This window comes from Choristoneura fumiferana, chromosome 11 (assembly GCF_025370935.1).
Source record: "Choristoneura fumiferana chromosome 11, NRCan_CFum_1, whole genome shotgun sequence".
Classification (NCBI taxonomy): domain Eukaryota; kingdom Metazoa; phylum Arthropoda; class Insecta; order Lepidoptera; family Tortricidae; genus Choristoneura; species Choristoneura fumiferana.
Genome location: NC_133482.1, coordinates 16,168,183 through 16,181,840, shown reverse-complemented (window position 1 = coordinate 16,181,840; position 13,658 = coordinate 16,168,183). Strand labels below are relative to the sequence as shown.

At 37.9% G+C, this 13,658-nt stretch overlaps 1 protein-coding gene and 1 pseudogene across 1 annotated transcript in view; one reads left to right on the top strand and one right to left on the bottom strand.

The window, feature by feature from the left end:
* The window catches only part of LOC141432874 (protein turtle homolog A-like), a 183,652-nt gene that overhangs the window by 85,582 nt on the left and 84,412 nt on the right, over positions 1 to 13,658 (bottom strand). Inside the window, 1 exon segment of the mRNA XM_074094684.1 lies at positions 2,266 to 2,389. Coding sequence (XP_073950785.1) covers positions 2,266 to 2,389 — 124 coding nt within the window.
* LOC141432934 (uncharacterized) overlaps positions 9,778 to 13,658 on the top strand; it is an 8,864-nt pseudogene continuing 4,983 nt past the window's right edge.

Sequence of the window (13,658 nt, the reverse complement as noted above, 5' to 3'; positions counted from 1 at the left end):
GATAGGTACGGGATGTAATATGGATCGTGATCAGTATGTCGTGTTGTATAAACGGTCATGTATCAGCATGACTTTTGCGTCTAAACAACAATCATGATACTAAATTGCGATGGAGATACGATACGCCATAATGATACAAATGAGAATTACCTAACTAGGAAAATATCTTCATAGCAACCGAACCTCAATCGTCCCAACCCTAAAGGTATATCGCTAATAACTCCATTGTTTGGGGAATCAATGTCATTGGGAATTATATTTGCGATGCTTCGTGCCTGCACATTACAAGTACTGGGGTGTTTAGTGCATTGTCTGATAATTTCAAAAGGTATATTAGTGATGAAACGAATACCTACTTTTACGTATACGAATATCTAAACAGTATGTATCAATTTACAGCAAGAAATTCTGTTTGTGATCGTCAAAATACACTGCAGATTACTTTTTGGTCCAAAAAAATAAATTGCTGTATATTGTTAAAATCAACACGTTATATTGTTAACAGCTATGCCACATTAATTACTCAATTAGTTCACATATATGTATTCAATTTATCTCAACTATCGAACACACGAGCGATACAATCAATCAAACAGCTTGGGTGTCATCGGTTGTCATCGGGCGAGATCGGGCGTCACGCAGTTTTGCACCGAGCTGTTTAATTAATAACTGCCAAGTGGTACTTGGCAGTGATGAATGCTCTTAAGTGTATTGTTATGTTATGACGTGTTGAGATTAAGAGGTTAACCCTTTTCTGGTGTTGGGTTGAAGAAAGCGAGCGTCGAGACGTTCTTAAGGCTGTTGGCTTGAATTATTTTTTACCTAAATAATATACCGTGAAATTTAGTCATAGTGGAATAAAACGGATAACTCCGGTCTTTAATAGAGTTTAGCTTCGGTTTAATTTGTGGCTCTTCATCCAGCAGCACACGCGGCTGCTGCATGAGATAATGACTAATGAGACATTAAACTTTCAAATGATATTTTTTTTAATTATTTTAATAGAATAATAGGATTTATTAGTAGATTGATAAACAAGGGTTGTAAGTGATCAATTACACCCAAGATTTAGGCGCTCGAACGAGCAAAGCGAGCGAGGGTGCTTATAGTTTGCGGGTGTAATTGATCATTTACACTCGAGTTGAACACTCTACTTTTCATCACAAATGCGAGGAAATAAAGAAAAACCGTTATAAATGTATACGCAATTTGTAACAGAGCGGAAGAAAATTTATCGCGCCAAACCGTCTTTTATTTTTTTAAATGGCCTCGCGCTCTTTGGCTTTGGCACATTCAGCCAGCACTGGCCAGCAGCATTATGCCAGCATAGAGGTGTGGAGGTAAGTAGCACCATTCGATTTTTAAATTTACTTACCTATATCCCTAAAGATGTAAATCGAATTTACAACACGGATTTCAAGTTAAATGCAACCTACCAGCTTAAGTGATTAAAAAACTATTATACCTATATCAGACACCAGCCAAGGATTGAAAGAAGAGGTTAAATTACTGGGTGTAAGTTTATAACAAAATATTCATTTTTTCCGTGGACGGATTATTTCGTTGACTCTATTTGCACTGCCATTAAATTTTCGTTAGAAATAATTTTTAAAAACCATCCATTGTAGCTTCAGAAAATATGTTTTATCAGTAGTTAAAAGGTTTTATCTGGGTTTTAGAAATCTACAAATTCGTTGGAAGGTATTTTATAACAATAATAATTAAACACTGTTTTATATTTGGATTAATGAACTTTTAGATGTTGTTCGTTGCCATGGCAGTGTCTCCTGGGTTACTCACGAAAAACAAAAAAATGTTAGGATTTGTGATTGTTAAAAAAAAACAAACTTCTCCATGGCTCATCTCCTAAGCATGCAATATTTTTTCTAAGCAACTGCATTACTGTTTTCTACTAAGCCACGGGACAGAAAAATAACGTTTGAAATCTTTGAACATGAAACAGAGCAATGTTGTTAGTGTTGTGTGCTACCCTACATTTGACAGTTGTAATGATGATGAAAGCGCGGGTAGTTGTGTGCCGGTGTCAGTTTCGTCGGGTAGTCGCGCGAGCAGAGCGGCGGCGCGCAGTTCGCGTGTTGCAGCAGCCGCTGAGTCGCGTTGCTCAAAGGACGAAGGGCTACGGATTAGCCCGAAACATGTCGAGCTAAACTCGATTTAAGACGTGAGTTATCCGGGTCATTATATTTAATATGTTTGAAATCTTTTCGAATTTCGTAGTAGGCATGTCCTTTTAAAAGTACATACGTGTAAATAGGCATCCTCTCGTGATCTTTGAACCACAGCATCATGGCGACGTCGCGAGATGGCGCTGCTAAGTTGCACGGCAGCCGCGTCGTCCCGCCAGGAGCCGCCCACACTTGGATAATATCTGGAAAGCATAACTTTTATTGAGTGATTGTTACCCGACTTTTATGCACTTCTTTGGGGCCCTTTGTAGCCTAAACGGCTGGACGGTTTCAACATTATGAGGTATTATTTGATTTATCAAAACTGTCGAAGTGACAAAGGGTAGGTATAAAATATAATATTGCAAAATGGTGTCAGCGAAGAAAATAATGTAGGGCTATTATTTTTCTTATGCTAACAATCTGAGTTTCAAATGAAAAGTTAGTTATTATGCTCATTTTAAATATACAATGTTGTAATAATTTTAAGCTACTATTTTCACAGGAACAGCAAAAAAAAAATTAGTGCTTCGACAGTAATATGATTTCGGTTAGTCACCATTTTGATACGGAACCCTCAAAATAGCTGACTACTTTTTATGATACCTTTTAAAAACTAACTGCTTAAACTAATACTAGGTAAGATACCTAATATAAATACTTTTTCAGCTTACTAGCCGTTTTAATTTGAATAAATGCAATGTGATGTCGTCTCTGTTTGTTTTGTTCGAATAGACGGAGACGGCATCACATTTATCCGTCAAATAGTATTCCACTACTAGACAAAGGCCTAAACTAATATTTCTTTTCAGCGTTTTTTTAAACGGTCGGCCCCGATAAACAGGGCTCTAACATCAAAGGTTCCGAAACGTGTGAATCAAGTTAGGCTGCGGTCGCACAAAAGCACCCCCTAGCGTCATTAAAGCCCCATTTTGGGGTTCCCTCGGCATTCATAAAAAAGTAATATGCATTTTTTTAACGGTGTACGGCCGTGACCTTGAACTTGGTATTTTTGGGCTACGTACGCATTGTGCTGCGTGGTTTGAACGTGCCGTCTCTCTTCAAAGTATGCGAATTTCGCTAGCTTCTTATTTATTTAATAATACTGAACATATGGAACCGAGACGTTGTGCCTTGCAAATGCTTAGAGTTGCTCAGCGAGCTATGGAAAGGGATACAATACTCGAGGTTTCTCTAAAAAATGAGATGAGGTGATATGTAAAAGAACGAGGATCACCGATATAGCCAAGCGAATTAGCTCGTTGAAGTGGCAATGGGCCGGCCATAATAGCACGGAGAACAGATGGCCGTTGGGGCCGAAAAATTCTTGAATGGAGACCGCGGTTCGGCAAGCGCAGACGTCCACCAACGAGATGGACGGATGGCCTGTTTAAAGCCACTTTTCCACGTCACTGTTGAAAATTGTTTATGTCATCATCCTACTTTTCTAAGGTCTACCTTTCCTTTTACTTTCTCCGGAGCACCGTCTTGTAACTCTTTTGCTCCATTTGTCTTGATGACCTATTATGTGCCTTGTGAAGATTGGCAAATCTCCGTTTACTTTGTTCGTGGGGAAAAATAAGTAGAACCCTTATTCTTTTTCACAAGCTCACGCCTTCTCTAGTAATGTGACGTCATATCGGACAATATAGACGGGACGATTTCTTTGTTCGCGTAACTTGAAATTTTCCGCGCTTTTTCGATGGCCTCTTTTTCAACAACCTTTTGTTTTCTCTCATTTTTGCGCTCTGTATTCAATTAAAACCAGCCCGTAGGCTTACGTAAGATATTCCCTTCTGTTTGTGCTTTTGGGTTCAACTGTCACTGCTACTTCTGTATAAAATGTCGAATACAAATCTTTCGCGTGAATTGATAGCTGAAAGCCCAAAAAATTCTGGAAGCCCTAAAATTCTTCAGGCTTTGTCGGTTTTGATCGCTACCACCATCTTTCTTTCTAATCTACCAGTGCTCGTGTTTTTAATTTTAAAAGTTAAGGCGACCAAGTAGCTATAGGAGAACCTGACTGCAAAGCTTTATGTTCCGGATTCGATCTCTGGGCGGGGCAGACAAATCTTGATTATTTTAGATAAGTAAATGTATTCAAGTAAGTGTTTGTTTTTTCAAGTACGAATATTTTTATCAGTTGCCTAATATCTATAACACTACGCTTTGTTTATTTTGATACTAGGTCAATTGGTGTTAATTTGTCCTATGACGTTTATTTATTTTAGACAAACTGACAAACGCGGACAGCAAATTTGTTGTCGCCTTTTGAGTACTTTTTTTAAATTATAATTTATTTGTTTAAATTTGGATTTAAAATCAAACAAGCACAAGGGTCGATCGAAATGGAACCCAATGATCCTCGTTGTTTGACGGTCGAACCCAGTGGAATTAAAAAATCCTCTAGGTTCGATGGTCAAACTAAATGGAATATAAAATTCTTGACAGTCCGATATGGACCCGGACAACAAGAAATTCAACTAAAAACAAATAAAATAAAATTCGACGTCGTCCGATGGCGTTATCGAATCACGTGACTGGAGAGAACTTTTCAATGGTTAATGGCATCGACTTGAAACTTGGTAGGGATGTTTTCTTTGAATGACAGGTGCAGTATAGTCAACAAAAAAATATATTCATTTTTTATTGCTATTAGAGAGAAAGAGAGAGAGGGGGGGTTTGTCGCTAGTGCTGCTGCTTAAGTAGCGTAGTAGAAATAAGCAACCTGAGATATGTATGCATAGGAAAAATTCGTGTCTAGATTCCTGTCCAGCGGTGGTGTAGGGGTTAAAGCACGCAGCACGGATTGCTGAGGACCTGGGTTCGATTCCCAGCGCTGGTCTCTTTTTCTGGTTTTTCTGTGCATCCATGTCTGTTTGTATTTTCGATAGAGAGAAGGATTAATTCAGAGAAATTTGTCACACAAAATAAAAGTACACACAAATAATTTCCTTCCTGTCTACCTACAACGTTAGTGGTAAGTATGCAAGTGCGCTAGTCTGCCTAGGAAGTATAGTCGTAAGGTTACGATGGTATACGTAGTACGAGTGACAGATGAAGCACAATAAGACGAGTTCCCTCTCGCCATTAGTGGACGTAACGCAAATTGGAGACGGCTGTTACGGCGGCACAAGTGTTAGGCTTAGGTGTCTAGAGCCGACAAGACAAACATCGTAAAAGGGTAAAATAGTTGTAGTGTAAATAGTAAATAATTGTTTTCATGTGGATAGGCTTTGGAAATAAAACACAGTCTAGCAAGTCATCCTTGTATTTACTGGTAACCCTGTATATATTTATTTAGGTACATTCGCTAAAAAAAAAATACTAATCAAGTCTTAAATAATATATAGGTGGGCCAATCAACCATTTTACCGACACTTTGGGCGTCTCCTGCGATACCAAAATTGTCTCTGGCGTTACCACAAATCGTAATTCCAACAAGATATTTCACGGTTTAATAGGTTAAACTTACGTAGGATGGCATGTATTCATGTACACCATCTATTAAATTACGGAAAAAACATGTTTACTTACAAAAATCTGCAATTGTTTGGAAAATGTCGCGGACAGATTAGTGTCGGTAAAAAAGTTGATTGGCCCAGGTACTTATACATATTTACTGTTCTTCTAATTTATTTAAATTGATTAGTTATTGGTAGACATCTTTAATAATAAGGGCGTTAATTAATTAATATTTATACCGGGTGTGGCCTGTAATATGAGCAAATAATTAAAACATAGATCATACTCCGCAAACTGAACTCCATTAGTTCAGCGACTTTTAAAAATAATTGTTTTTTTTTTAATTTTATTACACTTTTAAGTTTATTCGAGGAAGCAATGTGAAGCAAAATTCTTGATGTTTGTAGCGTGACAGGCGACGTCAGTTGGGTTCTAGGATGGCGTACATTGATAGCAGTATTTAATTTGTATGAAAAAAGGAAAATTAAAAGACTCCATTATTTTTAAAAGTCGCTGAACTAATGTTGTTCAGTTTGACGAGGACGATCTATGTTTTAATTGTTTGCTCTTATTACAGGCCGCACTCGGTATAATTTATTGTATCAGGCGTTACTTTGCGGAGGAACAGCCGCGGCAAAGGTCGCGGGTGAGCAAAGTAATTGATTTAGTTCATTCTAATTTATAATAATTATCATGATTTTATTATGAACTTACTTTACATACGTGTAGTTCTAAGCAATTTGCTAACAACTATGGACCTACTACGGACCATATTGTATGTAAATAACCTATTATAGCTATTGTGTTAGCAATATTTAAAAATACTACGTTTTTAATTTAATATAATGTGGCATACAGAAAAAGTGAAAATTATCAAGAAATTATTAAATACATTACGTAGTCCATGCCTTGCCTTATTTTAGAATTAGAATAATCTCTACCTGTGGATATCGTAAAAAGCGACTAAAGGATCTGATACGAGAGTGAACAGGGCTTGTACTATGAAGTGCTAAATTCGAACTTCGTACCTTGCCGTCCCGCTGACGCTTATGTTATTTAATACGAGAGTGAGAGGTACGGTACGATATGAACTTCGATTTTCGAATTTTGTAGTAGCCCCCCAGCAGCGCTCTCTATTGCGGAATACGAACGCTGGACTCCAGTATTGCGTTGTGGAAGGCAAAGGGAACCTACCACACTATTTTAAGAAGAAGCTCGTCATGAAGGCTCACAGCTAATCCTCATCCGACAATCACGACCACTCTGTCAAGAGTGTTAGAGACTTAGAATAGTACCTATGAAATATTTTACCAACGTACTTCAAGGCAGGGGGAGCGTCTACACCCTTATGTAGTTAGCGTTAAATTGGCCTGCACCAAGCGGTTTGCTTAATTTTTCATAATGCGAACTGCTAAGGAATAGAATTCGCTCCCGTCGTCTGTTTTTCCGGATAAATACAATCTAGGGCTCTTCAAGGGTAGAGTAAATAGGCTGTTACTGAACCAGTGAGATACACCTTTGGCCTCATCTGCACTTAACATCAGGTGAGATAGGGGTCGATCACGGTCAGTTATATGTAAAAAAAAAATGGCCACGTCAAAAACATGACATATCATTGACCGAATTTAGTAGTTTAGAAATGACTTTTTGCGGTATAATCAAAAGCATTGCGGTTTTATAACTAACTATCCATCTTCATCAAACGTAGTAATTATAACATCATAACTCACAAATTGAGCATTAATTAAAATACCAGTTCACTAATGAAAACTGACAATGTTTAGTTTTTAGACTTACACAGGGTGATTGAAATAACTAACTAGTATATTTGTTTATTCTGTCTAAAGCAAGAAACAAGTTTTTTGCCGTAAATAGCGGTGACCGAAGAATTAGATCACCTGGTAAGGAATACCTGTTAAATATGGACAATCGCAATATACAGAATTACAGAATCATTGGCAGCCTAAAAGCCTAAAATATAGTACAGTCGAGTTCATAACTTGTGAGCAAAAGTTTGATCAAAAATATCTGAACACGATTCTATTGTTAACGTCGTACAATACAATATAATACAAATATTATTTATTGCACACCATAAAGCAGTACAAAAAACTTATGATATAAACACTTAGATTCAGGGTAGACAATAGGCGGTCTTATCGCTTAAAAGCGATCTCTTCCAGACAACCATTAGAGCGCCATTAGGCGTAGAGGCGCGTTCAGATATTTTCGATAAAATATTTGCTCACAAGTTTATGAACTCGACTGTACCTCCTCTGGTGGTAATTTTAGTGGCTATCTTATTCTCTACACTAGAATTTGCAGCAGCAGGAATATGAAGTAACTTTTCCAACAAAAATTGATGATTAATAAATTATATATTATATTATATCTTGATAGCTCACCTTGTATATCGCAAATCATCTAAAAGCACTGTCATGTTAACATTGAGGCTTAAATTAAATAGATTTGTAGTGTCCTTGGAAAAAATTGAGGACATTGTCGCTACTGTAGAGCGAGCTACCACAGCCTATATTTTTTTTTATCAAACAGCTGGCAAACGGGCGGGCGGGTCGCCTGATGGTAAGTGATCACCACCGCCCATGGACACCTACAGTATTATTAGGACTGCGGGTGCGTTGCCGGCCTTGCAGTAGACGATACACTCGCCTTTTGAAGGTACCCAGATCATAGCTAGATGGAAAAACCCCAGCAGTGAGTCCATTTCATATTTCACACGTGCGAGGTAGAAAGGAACGTTTAAACCACACAGTGGAAGAGCACCAATCATCGAGATGGTGCGTGTGACCCTTATGCCGAGTGCTATGGTGATGGAACTTAGCAGCTGGGATGAGATCAAAGAGTTCGTCGGAACACTCCCCATTGTAGATCCTATAAAAAACGCAGAGAGAACTAACGTCTCTGCCTATAGGCTATAGCGTAGGTCTCATAAAGAAAAAAATATCTTTATTAGACAATTCAGTGGTGATCAAGCATTACGATGTACGGTCAACCAATTTGATTCCTAGGCCTCCACAGAACCTTGTCATGGTGTCATTTTACGTCATCCAATAAGCATTGCTATAGAAAAACCAAAATTATTTACTAGACTAGCCAGCGAAAGCTGTCCATGCATTTTTTACGAAACTTTATTCTGGTATCATTTTTGAGATTGTCAAAATTGTCATACCTATCGTCATTCTAGTCCGGCTTAGATAATTTTGATACTTCTGCTGTAAGAAATAAATAAATTATTTTTTGTTTAATTCAACCTCCTACCATCCTCAAAATGCAAATTTTATAGGATTATGTTAGAAGATAATATTCAATGCCAATCTGGTCAAAATGGTCCAAAAATTCATGCGTCTGGACTGTACGTAAATGGGCACTGACAAAGGGTTATAAAATTTACCAAGGGGCTTCTAAAGTGCATCATCAACTTTCACACATAACTACATGAATTTTGATGCAGCTTGAAGAGTCCCGAGTATAATTTAATATCTGGATAATTTAAATAATATCTAAGTATCAACATCGTTTAATCAGTGTACAGAAAGTATTGTCAGCCTCATTTTTTTTTATTTGCCGCGGTTTCTCGTAGACAGCTTTCGCTGGCCAGAGTGGCAAGGTATATAGTGACCTGGAAATCAAATTAGCTGACTATGAGTTGCTGTTGAGCAACAAAGATTTAGGTATAAGTTCGCCTTTGTACTCTTTTGTTTTGTTGTTTTCTTTTGTATTATTTTTGTGTTTTATGTACAATAAAGTATTTACATACATACATTTAGAGTTTAACTAGAATTTTAATGACGTTCGGGACTCGTCCGTCAGTCATCTTCGTTTTTTTGGAAGATTCATAATAAGAGAAAGAAAAAGAAAGGCGATTTTCTGTTCGATTTCTAGATGACATACCTATAAGTTTAATTGTACATCATCGCTATCTTCCCTAACTTACAGCGCTCTCCTTAATACGACAAAGTCTCACACATCTGATGTACATCGGTCTACACGTGATGAAGGCTCATACAATTATTTAGAATTGCTACCATTTAGCGGCTATGCACTCTTGTATTACACAAACGCGTGAGCTCCTAATATATTCCTTATTTCTTGAACGGTAAGAACTATGGTTGACTTGGTAAGTAACCTATTTAGTAAAATGGTGGTGTAATGTAATGCGTAATGTGTGATGTGAAACCGTGGTGTTGGATAGGAATAGGGCATATAAAACTGGTTTTAATTGTATCGAGAAAACCGTTTTTAGGGTTGCCGTAGCCAAAATGGAAAAACGGAACCCTTATAGTGTCTGTCTGTCTGTCCGTCCGCGGCTTTGCTCAGGGATTACCAATGTCAGAAAGCTGTAATTTTGCACGAATATATATGTAAACTATGCCAACAAAATGGTACCACCAATGGTTCACCCGCGATTTCGTCCACGTAGAAAGAAATAAATGTTAAATGAATAAAATAAATAATAACACTGGACAAAATTCGGCACAACAAAAAAAATACAATTAAAAAAATAAGACAACCTTGTAACTTATCTTATATACTAAACAGGAAGAAAGAAAAGAAACATTGTGCCGACAGAAAAAAAAAGACAGTTTTGGTTTTGTAATAATATTGGGATATGGCTAATTCAGGTGTTATCAAACATCCTATTAGAAGATTTTTTTAAAAAAAATTTTAAATCGTTTCCATACAAACAACAGATTCATACAAAACGTGGCAAGTCAATTATAAGCTTTTAAAAACTGCACGGCCTGACCGCAAGCAATTAAATCTTAATCAAGTTCATCAGTAGGAATGCGGACCCATTTCACGTGAAAAATGTCCTGTTAATCTTCAATCCTCTGAGCATTTGATGGATCGCTATGAAACTGTCGTAAATCAACCAGCAACGGGGCACCAACGTTAACTCTGCTTCTAAGATCATTGACTCTTGCACGTACTGTTGCACCCAGAGATGTCAATTAAAGCCCATTTAAGTGCAAGAAATTGCGAAAATTACGGCGCGTTTTGGCTATCGGTTCCTAAATAAATTCTCCTGTCATCTACTCAAATATAGACGGCAAGAGAACGCTTTAAGAGTTAAGTTCGGTTTTGTATTGTATCTCAAAGTTTGTCAATTCGACGTAAGCAAGCCAATTTAATTTTTTTACTTAATTCCTTAAAATAAGACAAATAAAGTTAAAACCATCCCCTGATAAACTATAATTATTATACCTACCGAGTGTAATGTAGATAGGCGATATTTACGTATGGTAAATAAGTGGATTTGCACAATAAGGAAATGTTTGTGTATGTCTGTTTAATGTAGTTATTTATTATGTATCAATCTAGTACGTAAGTGTTTTGTAAGTTTAGCTAGTAATAGAGACGCTTTGGTGTATACTGAAAGTCTTTATTATGAATAAATGAAATAAATAAATAAATGTTAAGTGTGAGCCCAGGTAGGAAGCCACAATCTTCTGCTTGAAAATCCATAGGTCAAACTAGTATAGTATACCATATCTTTTAAACCCATACAGCAGCAATATCGATAGTATCGATGGACTCATTAAAAAAAAAATACTGTTGAATTGAGCACTTCCGCCATTCCATTCGACGCGTAAACAGTGAATATCAAAGCGCATAAAATACACCCCTGAGCATATAATCCATAAAGCTTGCATATGATACAACAAATATTTACGCCGCAGTGCAAACACGGGGGCGATTATGGCGGCCTATGAAATTACGGCGATACTTCAACTCGCAAAGGGCTAATAACTGCTATTTCAGTTTCAAAGCGGATGTTTGAAACACAATTAGCTTGAAACGTGTAGAAATACATTTATTAACTGGTAGAAATTTGACACGGACATACAGAGTAAATTAAATTCCACCAAAAACACTTGAATTCAAAATATTGCCAAGGTGAGATCTTAATGGCTCGCAGTGTCAGAAAGTTATCAGATCTCATGTCGAGCCAAGCTTCTAACTCTACATGCCATAACTCTACAAGCTCCGACTTCACAAACGACACACCTTAGTCAAAATATTTGGCTTAGCCGTTTTTGCTACCGTCACATAGGCCTAAGGTGAACAATTTATTCACTGGTTCATTACTTTTCCGTTATACAATTAGTTCTTGTAGTAATAAAACGGCCATCTAATTGTTATCGTTTCTATAACGCTTTAGTTTTTGGTTTTTAAATTTTAACATCTGGTAGCATGTTGAACGGCTGTGTTGCTCTGTAGATGACTTCGGGATGAGTTCGAAACGCGTCAGTGTAGTATACTGGTGATGATAGATGGGTTGGTGTGGTTGATGAGTGTTGTTACAGTGTGGAGGTGGAGGAACTGCATAAACATATTTCTTGCATAAACGTAGCTATCATAAGGTCGCTGGTGAGCAAAGTAATTGTTTTAGTTCATTGAAACCATGGGGGTTGACACCGTAAAAATATCAAATTTCGGCTATTGCAAACAAATCACAAGATCTACTTACAAGCTGCCAGAGCCATATTTTATTCTCATTTTAAAAATACGTTGAACTTTTTTTTATTAATTTGTTCCTCGATGCAATTGGATTACAAGGAATTTGCATTATTTTACCATTTTGAATGCAGTTATTATTATCGAAATCACGTTGCAGCGGTTGCACGAATATATCCATTCAAAGAATTAATTTGGTATAATTTAACAATATCATTGTTATTATGGTCTAAAACAAATTACTCGAGTATCGGAAGCAAAAGAGATTGGGTCAAACTAATTTTGACCTAGCGTAGCGTAGCGTAACGTAGCGTAGGACGTCCTCAGACTCGGTGGAGCGATGATCTTCGCAGGGCGGCTGGCAAGAGCTAAATGAGTGGCCGAGGATCGTGCTCAGTGGCGTGCCATAGGAGAGGCCTATGTCCAGCAGTGGACGAACATAGGCTGATGATGATGATGAATTTTGATCTAGCCCGAAAAATTGCGAAACTGAAGTAGCAGTGGGCGGGGCACATTGCTCGCAGGACTGATGGCCGATGGGGTCAAAAGGTTTTGGAATGGCATCCGCGGACCGGGAGACGAGCTGTCGGTAGGCCTCCAACAAGATGGAGCGACGACCTGGTTCAGATCGCAGGATCACGGTGGATGCAAAAAGCACAAGACCGGTCTGAGTGGAGAGCATTGGGGGAGGCCTATGTCCAGCAGTGGACGTCTTTCGGCTGACATGATGATGATGATGATGAATCTTGATCTGGAGCGGCAGAAAATTCTGCAGGCGCCTGAGCGATTCGAGTGAAGTGAGGCAAAGAGTTTCCGACTGACCTCAGCAACCTGAGCCGACCAGGAGAATGTCTGGTCCATGATGAGTGTTTTGATGGGTGTCTGTTTAAAATGATTCAAATTTATACTTATTTTAAGTTATTGTTATTATAGTCTGTGTCAGGGATGTTACGGAGGTCCGATTCCGTTTCCGTTAAGTCGGAACTTCCGTTTGATATTAAACATCCGTTTCTGTTCCGGTTCCGTTAGTTTTCAAACGGAAGTTATATCGGATGTCAATGCTTATGGCGGCGACTGGACATGAGTGGCGCACATCAAAAACAAACAGAAGGCTAATTATGTAACGTTTCTGACACTCGCGATCACAATCTAATGACAGTTTTTGTATGCGAAAACTATCATTGGATTGTGATCGCGAGTGTCAGAAACATATTACGCAATAGACTTTCAGTTTTAGTAGACCTACCCTTAACATCTCGTCCACCTATCACTCAGGCTCCGATTCTGGTTCTGGTTCCGTTTTCGGTTCCGATTCCGTTTCTGGTTACGATTAACTTAATTGAAAAAATATTGTTCCGCTTTCGGTTCCGATCAAACCACATCCGTTACATCCCTGTGTACATCACACTGGACACGGATTGAAAGGACCCCGGACCTAAAGTATGTAAAATTTGGTTTCAGTTAAATATACTAAGATTTTTATCCTAAGATATCAAAGTCCTGAACAAAAGTCTCTAAAAAACTAAA